At 42.8% G+C, this 10,325-nt stretch overlaps 1 protein-coding gene across 1 annotated transcript in view; it reads left to right on the top strand.

Moving 5' to 3' along the window:
• The first annotated feature begins 589 nt into the window (after positions 1–589).
• LOC134500511 (solute carrier family 22 member 2-like) overlaps positions 590–10,325 on the top strand; it is a 28,297-nt gene continuing 18,561 nt past the window's right edge. Inside the window, exons 1-2 of the mRNA XM_063307847.1 lie at positions 590–1,003; positions 5,698–5,801. Of these exons, the coding sequence (XP_063163917.1) occupies positions 590–1,003; positions 5,698–5,801 (518 nt within the window). The remainder of the gene's footprint in view (positions 1,004–5,697; positions 5,802–10,325) is intronic.

Raw genomic sequence — 10,325 nt, 5'->3', positions numbered from 1 at the left:
TTGTAACAGAATCCCTGTACCTCCTCTCCAGATTGCCAGCCTATTGCATGATGGCATTTTCCTAGAACATGCATTACATGGTGAATTAGGGACAGCATTGGAAGAAATGTACTATGGAATGCAGAGTACATGATTATACAAGAGTACACCCAGTGTCCAAGACTAGACAAATATGCTGGGGAAGTAGGAGAGAGAGAGAGACTTTACTCTCAACAAGAAGTGTGTTGATTACACTACTAAGCTTCACATTTATATTTGCATTCTTGAATAATTCACATGGTTCACTTGGTTCCTGTTGGATTTGTCACCCACAACAAGTCAGAGAAATCGTGAGTTCTGGAATACGCTGTAGAAGTTTATCAGCGGATCTGGCTGTCTGCTAATAAGCGTGGCTTGTTTGACACTAAAGGTATTTGAAGCTTGCTGGGTTGATCTTCCCCTCTGGTGAAACATCTATAAAGTTGCAATGGATGGCTTAATCATTCATAAATTAACTCTTTGTCTTTTGACCAAATACCCTGCTGTTTAAGCATCTCTGCCCTCAGTAGGATTAAATACTGGATTGCAATTGACTCAGCTTTCGTCCAAAATGCCAGACTTTGACGATCTTTTGGAACACATTGGGGAATTTGACTTCTTCCAGAAAAGGGTCTTTTTTTTCATTTGCTTCCTCTCAGCTGCCTTCGCCCCAGTCTATGTAGGAGTTGTTTTCATAGGGTTTATACCAGAGCACCGTTGTCGGAGTCCGGGAGTTGCTGAATTGAGCAGCCGGTGTGGCTGGACTCTTGAAGAGGAACTGAATCACACAGTTCCGAAGGGAGCAACCAAAGAGGATACGTTCACCCCTCAATGCATGAGATACGATGTCAACTGGAATGAAAGTGGACTGAGCTGTACAAATCCCCTGGAAGGCTTTGCCAGTCTGGAAAACAGGAGCCTCCTAGTGACTACCTGCCAAGACGGCTGGCTTTATGATGCTTCAATCCAGTCCATTGCGAGTGAGGTAAGGTCTTGCAGTTGTTTCAGATATAATAATTATAAAATTCTGCTTTAAAAATGTCTGCCATGTCATTATTTTCACTTGGATTTATCCAGCAAGAAGATAAATGCATTTCTCCCATGACTGATGCAGAAAATTCTGGGATATGCATGCTTAGGGGTTAGGATTTGTAAATACTTTAAAGTATACTCTAAACTGATTTCTGTGTCTCTGTGTGTTTCGAGTTATTCTTGACTCCTGGCGACTGCCTGGACTAATCCCTACAGTTTTCTTGGCAAGATTTTGGAAGTTGCTTGCCCCTGCCTGCTTCCTAAGGCTGAGAGGGAGTGATTGGCCCAAGGTCACCCAGCTGGCTTTGTGCCTAAGGCAGGACTAGAACTCACAGTCTCCTGGTTTCTAGCCTGATGCCTTATCTACTACACCAGACTGGCTCTCAGTCCAAACTGTACTTGCCAGAAAATATTCACAGCAACTCTCTAACACTGCAGTGCTTCTCACTGGAGAAGAGTGATAAACTATAAAACAGGTGTTCCAAACCTAGAGTTCTCCAGATAGGTATGGACTGCTCCAGTTAGAACTGGGAAACTACTGATATAGGAAATTTGGTTACTGGTGCCTAAACATCCTTGATTAAGATAATGTTCATTCTCTCTCTCTCTCTCTCTCTCTCTCTCTCTCTCTCTCTCTCTCTTTTCTCTCTATCCATCCATCTAGCTGATTTTTATCATGCCTTTAATTTTGATCAATTCAACTTCTATTTTCCCCCAACAACTAGCTGGGTGAGGTTGGGCTGAGCGAGAGGGACTGGCCCAAACTCACCCAAGTGGCTTTCATGCCTAAGAGAGGCCTACAACTCACAGTCTCCTGGTTTCTAGCCCAACACCTTTACACCCCAGATGACTCCCTCCATATGAAAACACATGATAGAGTCTGTTGTACTCAACAAGCAAGCTGTCTTCCTAATGAGGCATGTACAAACCAGGATTCCAACAGTGTATCTATGCTTGAGAATTGTGTGAATGAATTAAACCAGTATATGGTGCCCATGGAGAGATGTGTAATGGGCCTGCTTCTTTGTGTTTAGGGGTAAGTGATTTTTAAAAATGTATGATGAGTACTAGTATTATCCTACAGGGCTTCATGACTAGATACATTATAGTAAATCTGCATTACCATAGTCCACAAGTAAAAGATTGCAGCAGTGTTTTATCATGAGCAGATGCCTTTGCACAACTCCATCTGGTCCGCCAGTTGCGCCCTTTCCTAGACTGGGGGAGGGAGGGCTTCAGACAGTCACTCATGCCCTAGTCATCTTGCAGCTTGACTACTGCAATGCTTTATACATGGACCTGCCCCTTGAAGACCACATGGAAGGTTCAACTGGTCCAGAATGTGGCAGCATGAACAGTAACGGGCATGCCTTGGTATGCCCATGTAACATCCCTGCTTCGCAAGCAGCACTAGTTGCCAGTTTGCTTCAGGGTGTGATTCAAGGTGCTGATTGTTACCTATAAATCCCTACATGTCATAGGGCCTGGTTACTTGAGGGACTGGCTGATTCAACCCTGCAGGGTTCGCACACTCCAGGTTCCTTCAATTAAACAATGTCATCTCTCAAGGCCCCAGAAGTGCACCTTCTCTGTAGCAGTGCCAGCCCTCTGGAACAAGATTCCCCCTGAGGTGTGGACGGCCCCCATTCTGCTGTTATTTAGAAGAGTTGTGAAGACCTGACTCTTCACCCAGACCTTTGGCCAGGGAGAGTGAGACCCCCTCACCTCATTGCACTTGCCATCTTTTTTTTTCTTTACTTTTGCTATTTTATTGTAAGTTCTTTGTTTGATTGTTGTGAGACATGCAGAGTGGTTGCGAGTCAGGTGGCATACAAGTTTAATAAATTATTGTTGTTGTTATTATTATTATCATTTCCCCACAGAAGGCATACTGCACTAGAATTCAAATACAAATCACTATACCAGATGAGTAGGCAGCCCATGGGCTGCCTTCCCCCTTGCCGCAAGTTTTAGTGAAGCCTTGAGAGCTGCTTTCTCATTTGCTGCTGATAAGTGTAACACCGATGCTGAGTTCAGCTGATTCCATTCAAATATGTTTCACAAAATGCAAGGGTTGGTCATCCAGCTGTTTTTAAAGGCCTCTAGTGAAGGAGGGTTTCACCTCCTCAGGAGACAGTCTGGTCCACAGTAGAACAGTAATTTAACCCCACTTTCTCATCATGGCGTCTGGAACAATTCTGCCTCCTCTTCTCCCTGTAAGATGGACTCACAGTTGGTTGAATCACTGTACCCAAAAAATGTGAATGAATGCTTATTAGTACATATGAAATAGATCTGGGTGTAGAGGAGCACAGGGATGACTTTGGAGAAGGAATGTGACAACCTTTAGCAAAACATGAGCTCAGGAGGAGAAAAAAAGGAAGTGTGAGAAAGAAATTGAAAATAGCCTCTTTCTCCCCCCCCCCCCCAACTGTCTTCGGTAGAAGAAGGAGGGAAATGAAAACATTGTCTGGCTTTCAAGATTTTGTTATTATAGCCTTAACCAGTAGAGTTCTAGTATTTCTTGTGGGGTCTGTTTTCTGACCTGACCTACCAATCTAGAGTGTGTTCCTCCACACTGGATGTCCTTGTGAACCACAAGTTAAACATAAGCCAGCAGGAAGGTGCAACTGCTAAAAGGGCAAATGCTACCTTGGGATGCATTAACAGGTGCATGAAGTCTAGATCACCAAAAGTAACACAGGTAGTCCTAGAGTTACAGTGGTAATTGGGACTGGAATTTCCATTGCTAAGTGATGCAGTCATAAAGCATGATGTCATGTGACCTCATTGCTTAGTGACAGCAATCTCGGCAGTCCCCGTTGCCACCGATAACTGAATCATACCAGTCGTTAGGTGAGGACCTACCCTGATCCAAGCCACTCTTAGCTTGGTCCCTCCCAGCCCTGAGCCTTGGTAAGGTAAGGAACTGCCTCCTCTGCCTCCTGTTCAGCTCCCCCCACCTGCATATCTCCCTCCCATCTCTGCCCTTTTGGCCGCCCTGCACAGTGGCACTCCTTGGTGTTGGGAGCAGCACTGGGGCTGAAGTTGAGGCCTGGGGCCTTCAGCATTCTCAGCCATCTGTCACCAGGGAGGCAGGCATGTGGGGGGAGTTGAAGTGTGGGGGAGCTGCCAAGCACCTGGATTTTGATCACGTGACTGTGGGGCTGCAATGGCTGTAACTTCGGGGACTGGGTGTAAGTACCATTTGTTCAGCACCTCCGTAACTTTGAACAGTCGCTGAATGAATGGTCAGTAATCGAGGACTATCTGTAGTTTCACTCTACTCTGCCTGGTAAGACCCTATTTTGGGAATTGTGTCACAGTTCAGTAAGGACTGACAAATTGGAGCAAACTCAAAGGAAGGTGACTAAGATGATGAGAGGCCTGGAAACCAATCCGTATGAGGAACTAACTCTTAAAAGACAAGAAAGGAGTTCAGAGTGAATGTCCTGACTGTACGAGTCACTTGATGGTGTGAGTTCTTCTTTGCTGGAGGTCTTCGTACAGATGCTGGAGTGGTCATATGTCAGACATGCTGCAGTAGATCCTGCACTGAGCCGGGAAAGGGCCACATGACCTCTATGGTCCCATCCAATGATATAGTCAAGGAAAAAAGAACTTTGTGTTAATTTATAATGGTAGAAATCTCATTATACTAAGCGAGTACATACAAATGGCCCATGGTCCCTGTGGCAACATCGTTATAATTTCTGTAGCTCTAGGTCTTTACTCTCAAATAGCTTTCTCTTTTCTTAGGGTTTTTGAATTTGTCACAGATAGTCAGATTTTCTATTTCTCATTCTCCTTACAGCATTTGTTCTTGGAATGAATAACAAAACAGACTCAACTTGCAACTGTTTGATTTTGGTTAAGTCTGACCTTTTTCTTTTAAAATACAAGTAATCCTCACTTAATGACCCTAACTGGAACCAGAATTTCTGTCACTAAGTGATGTGTCATTATGCGGAACATGATGTGACCATACTGCTTAGCGACAGCAGTGCTGGTAGTCCCGGGTGCAGTTGTTAAGCCAGGACCATGCCGTCATTAGGCAAGGACCTCATGCTTCTCCTGCCCTGCCACGCTTGCCTTCTCTTCTCCCTCCACCCACCTATCTCCCCCCATCTCTGCCCTTTTAGCTGTCCTCACTCTGCCACCCCAGCTGACCTTCGCCATCTTCTTCTTCCCTCTGTTGATGAGGCGCACCTGGCTTGGCAGCTGCTGACCAAGCGAGGCCTTCCCGAGGTCTACAGTGTTCTCTTTGTAGAGTGAAATTTCCCAGACTACCATGAGTCATATATTTCTGGCAGAACACAAATGAAATAAGAAAAGAAATAGATACATACATTTTGGCAAATAATGTCTTCCTTTGTCTTCCCCAACTGCTTGAATGCTGGTGGAAAACTAAAGATATGCCCTGTTCAACAATAATTGAGTAGTATACAACCAAACTAACAACATTTTGGAGAAGTTATTTTCCTAAATTTGGAGCAGAGCAGTTGCTAGGAGGGGTTGTGGGAACACATCTGATTTATTTTGGTTTTGCTTCATTTCTCTTTTCATTGTAGATTTCTCTGTGAACAGAATGTAAATGTATTTTAATGATTAGAACTCTATAATTTATCTCTGGTTTTGTCTCCTCAGTTTAACTTGGTGTGTGGAGATTCCTGGAAACTAGATGTGTTTCAGTCAGCTGTGAATGCTGGATTTCTGATTGGATCTGTATTCATTGGCTACATAACAGACAGGTAGGTGCAGACTGAAAAAGGACCTTCTCAACAACCAACATAATTCAATTTTGCTGAAACTAAGTATGAATAATGGAAAGCAGGTATTGTTGGAAATGAAAAATTGTTCTGGAAGTGGGTGAAGAGGACTAACTGCTTCCACTAGAGTGGATGGGATTGAAAATAAAAGTGAAGAAATTTCTTAGGATGCAACTGAAGTGAGGCAATACTGGAAGGAGTACTTTAGAGATTGGTGCCGGAGTGATAGTAATATGTCAATGATAGTGGTGTGTCAAACAATAGAGTTGAAACAAATGCTGGAAATATTTCTGTCCAAGAAAAACTTTATGAAAAATCATAAAAGCTGCGAGAATGCTGAAAAATGGAAAGGCTCCAAAAATGGTGCATCTAGATTGCAGTGTTTCTCAACCTTGGCAGCTTTAAGATGTTTGGAAATCAACTCCCAGAATTCCCCAGCCACCTTGCAAAGACCTGGCTTGCGAAGACCCTACTCTACTACTCTATATACCTGCAGGTACTATTGCTGTGTGACTTCTTCCTTGTTAAGTTTCTTAAAGTTTGTTTAAAGCTTGTTAAAGAGCCCAGTGGTAGAAAGATGCTTTCCTCTGGGAGAGGAGAGGAGAGGAGAGGAGAGGAGAGAGGATAAATAGAATAAAGCTCTATTTATGTTTTCTTTCCATTGTGCTTAGCTGTTGAATATTACGTTGTTTTCCAGTGCATGACTCTCAATGGGATTTGTTTGTTTAGCTGAAAGCAACAGGGATTCAACCATTCCTAGCCCTAAGCAGCTAAAAATGTTCCCATTCCTGCCTCACATTTCCTCCCAAAACTGCACCATCCCTCTAGTGTTCTTTTAAAAAGCTTTACAGAATTCCTCACTTATTCAAAGTCTTACCCTAATAATCAATTTTTCATCCAACTTTTTAAAATACATGTACATATATACAAGCCATCATGCTATTTCCTTTCAAGATAAGCAATGTTTGGCAAAGCATGGAAAAGTAAGAAGAAAATATTATTTTTATCTGTAGCTGACAACGAAACATAATAGAAAGGGCACAGCATATTTCTTTCTCACTGTATTCCTATCTGTGGCAAAAGTTTTGCTAGATCAGGAATAACTGACCCATGGCCCTTATGAGTACTGAATGTAGGCAACAACATGGTAGAATGTCAATGTCACAATTTTTGTTTTTTGGTGTCCCCCCCCCCCATAAAGTGAGAATTGTGAATTGCAATTAAGGTGACAAACTGCTCCCATTCTAGTCCCAACTCTTAAAAAAAAAAGGGGGGGGGGCTAAATTGTCTTTCAGCTTTTAACCATTTGTGGGTAATGATTTAGGAGTGAATTATTTCCATTCCCACTCTTAAAAGCCCAAAGAAAAACAAACAAAAAGGCCAAAGTATTTTGTTTTGCTTCTTATGGTGATGCTCACCTGCATCTCTCGAAGATTGAGGGGCTGAGGTTTGGCCCCTGATCCCTCAAATATTGCCTATCCTTGTGTTATTTGTTTTACTAAACTTGTGAAAAATGCAGTTAACATTGTTTTGACATATACAGTAGACTCTCAGTTAACCGGAACTCAAGCAACCCACATTCTCAAACAACCGGCGCAAAAATTGAACTGGCACTCTCAAGCAATCAGAAAGAAAAAACTCACTCTCAAGCAACCAGCAAAAAAATCTGTATCTCTCTGCTGCCATCTAGTGGGTGTTAGGGTTTAATAGTAACTCCCAAGCAACCAGAAACGACATTTATCCGGCGTCTACCAATCCCCATGGGTGCGGGTTAACTGAAAGTCTACTGTATTTTGATTTGGGATTAAGGCAAGACTTCTCTCTCCTAATGCCAAACACTGCTTGAGCCTCAGTTGTTAATCCCTGCTTTGAACCTATTGCTTAATGGTTTGAAAAACAGAACACATGCTTGATGGATAGAGGAACATACATACATACATTCATGCATGCATGCTTACATACATACATACATACATATATATACACCCTGTCCCTGTGTTTGATCTGACATATTGATGGGTATCAGGATTACTTAAATATTTTTCAGCTTCTCTTCCAAGCTTTGTAAAGTTTTGCTGTTCTTAAACCTGGTGAATAAATAAAATAAAATAAAATCAGATTGCAGATATAAATGTCTCATCACAGAATGATGAGAAATGATAGAATGATAGAAAATTGGATTTTTGGTGGTGTATATTGCTGTGAACATTGCCATCTTGTGTCCAACTTCACTAGTATTAATGAAACACTATATGTTGCAGGCTGCTTGTTATTGGTGAAGAAGAAATCTACTCCTTTAGGAAATGCTGATCTGCCAGCCACTGGCCAGAGCTGGAGGCAGGGATGAGAGAAAGAATTATCTGTCAGTCATAGCCTTTTCTGTCCACATGCTTTCTTGCTTAAAAGTTTAGTGGTTGTTTAACCCAGGGGTCCCCAACCCATGGGCTGCAGACCGGTACCGGTCCGTGGCCTGTTAGGAACCAGGCTGCACAGCAGGAGGTGAGCAATGGGCGAGCGAGCAAATTTACAGCCTGAGTATTTACAGCCACTCCCCACCGGTCGCATTACCACCTGAGCTCCACCTCCTGTCAGAGAAAGCAAGCCCATTGGCTGCTGTCTCCAAACTGCATGAAAAAAAAAAGAATACAAGGTCCGGAAAAAGAGGAGGCACTTGAATCATCCCAAAACCATCCCCCCCACCCCTGGTCCGTGGAAAAATTGTCTTCCACGAAACCAGTCCCTGGTGCCAAAAAGGTTATGAACCACTGGTTTAACGGGTGATCTGCAGTATCCCTCTCTTCCCAACTTATCGGGAAGGCTCATGATAACTTTTTAGGAACTAAACAGCTTTGGGTTTAGTCAATGCCTTGGTGGAAAATGTAATCTTGAATTATATATGTCATAAAACAGCTGGAGGTGTCAGCTGGTGGGCTGCTTGCTGCAAGATAGGAGAAAAAATCAGAATAAACATAAAATGGGAGCCCAAAGGGAAGGGGATCAATTACCCGCAGGCTACTCCTGAGCCTCCCTTATTGTGACTGCCCAAGTCCCCTGTAGTCACACTATCAAAAATGGAAATGTGATTTTTTCATAGATGGTGTCGGAAAATGAAATATAATCCAGATTATGGTGATACTGCATGATTTTGATGACATTGCCTCAACTGTGGGGGCCTGTCATGAGCACTGATGGTGAGCAGGAGGGGTCCCCTATCCAGGGGGGAAAATGCATGCGTAGCAGAGAGAATCTGAGCTGTCATTCAAAGAGACACAGAACACACCCGCCTTGACTTTTGGGGTTTATCTGTATGGGTTTTCTCCCGCTTCTTCAGTTTGGTAGGATTTTCTGTCTACTGTAGCAGTAATAAAACACTAGAGACTTATTCCTCATCTTGGCGTGGTTCTTGCTTGTCAGGACAGGGCCTTTGATGACAAAAGTAGTAAGAGTAATAATTTTAGAAGTGTGGTCCAGCTAGGTTTACCAGATATCTGAACAGGCAAAGGAAGACATAGACAACTGGAAAGGAGGACAAATGGGGGGGGGGGGAAGGAGAACACACTAACTATTTAACTTTCCTGCTATCCATGACAAAAATTACAGCAAAACAATGGGGAAGAAATGTACTTAGGCCTACAGGCAGTCCTCACTTAATGATCACAATTGGGACATTAAGTGAGGACTGTCTGTAGGCCTAGGTACATTTTTTCCCCATTGTTTTGCTGTAATTTTTGTCACGGATAGCAGGAAAGTTAAATGAAGCGGTCATTAAATGAAGTGGTCATTAAGCAAATCTGACCCAATTTTACAACCTTTTTTGTGGTGATCATTAAGTGAATCACCATAGGTGTTAAGCAAACCATGTGATTGTTAAGCAAGTCACACTGTTCCCAATTGATTTTGCTTGCCAGAAGCCAGCCGGGAAAGTCAAAAATAGCGATCATGTGTCCATGGGACACTGTGACAGTCATAAATGTGAACTGGTTGCCAAGCACCCAAATCGTTATCCCATGACTGCAGGGACGCTGCAATGGTTGTAAGCATGAGGACTGGTCGTAAGTAGGCTTTTTCAGTACCGTCTTAAGTCCGAACCATCACTAAATAAATGGTTGTTAAGTGAGGACTACCTGTGTATGAAATGAAATTACCTTTTCCAGCATCAGAAATACTGGTTTTTCAATTGCAATATTTTTCCAACAAATCTTTATTTCCAAGAACATGCTAGTGATAATATAGAGTTGCCTGCCAGGTAGAGGACATGAGGACAAAAGAAGGGCTTGTCCTCCTTTTGCCAGATGTCTGGTAACCAAGAATCTTGTATGGCTTCCTTCTGCCTTTTCCAGCTTTCTTTGTGTTCTGTAAGAGCACATCTAGATTAACACGGAGAACTGCAAAAGTTCCTCAGCTTCAATCCCTTCTAAAATCTTGACTGGGTTTTTTACACATTCCTTATGCCTCTTTCTTTAAAGAACTTGCCAATAATGCAAACAATTTCCCTCATATCCTCAA

This window comes from Candoia aspera, chromosome 1 (genome assembly GCF_035149785.1).
Source record: "Candoia aspera isolate rCanAsp1 chromosome 1, rCanAsp1.hap2, whole genome shotgun sequence".
NCBI lineage: Eukaryota > Metazoa > Chordata > Lepidosauria > Squamata > Boidae > Candoia > Candoia aspera.
This window is presented reverse-complemented; position numbering and strand designations above follow the sequence as displayed.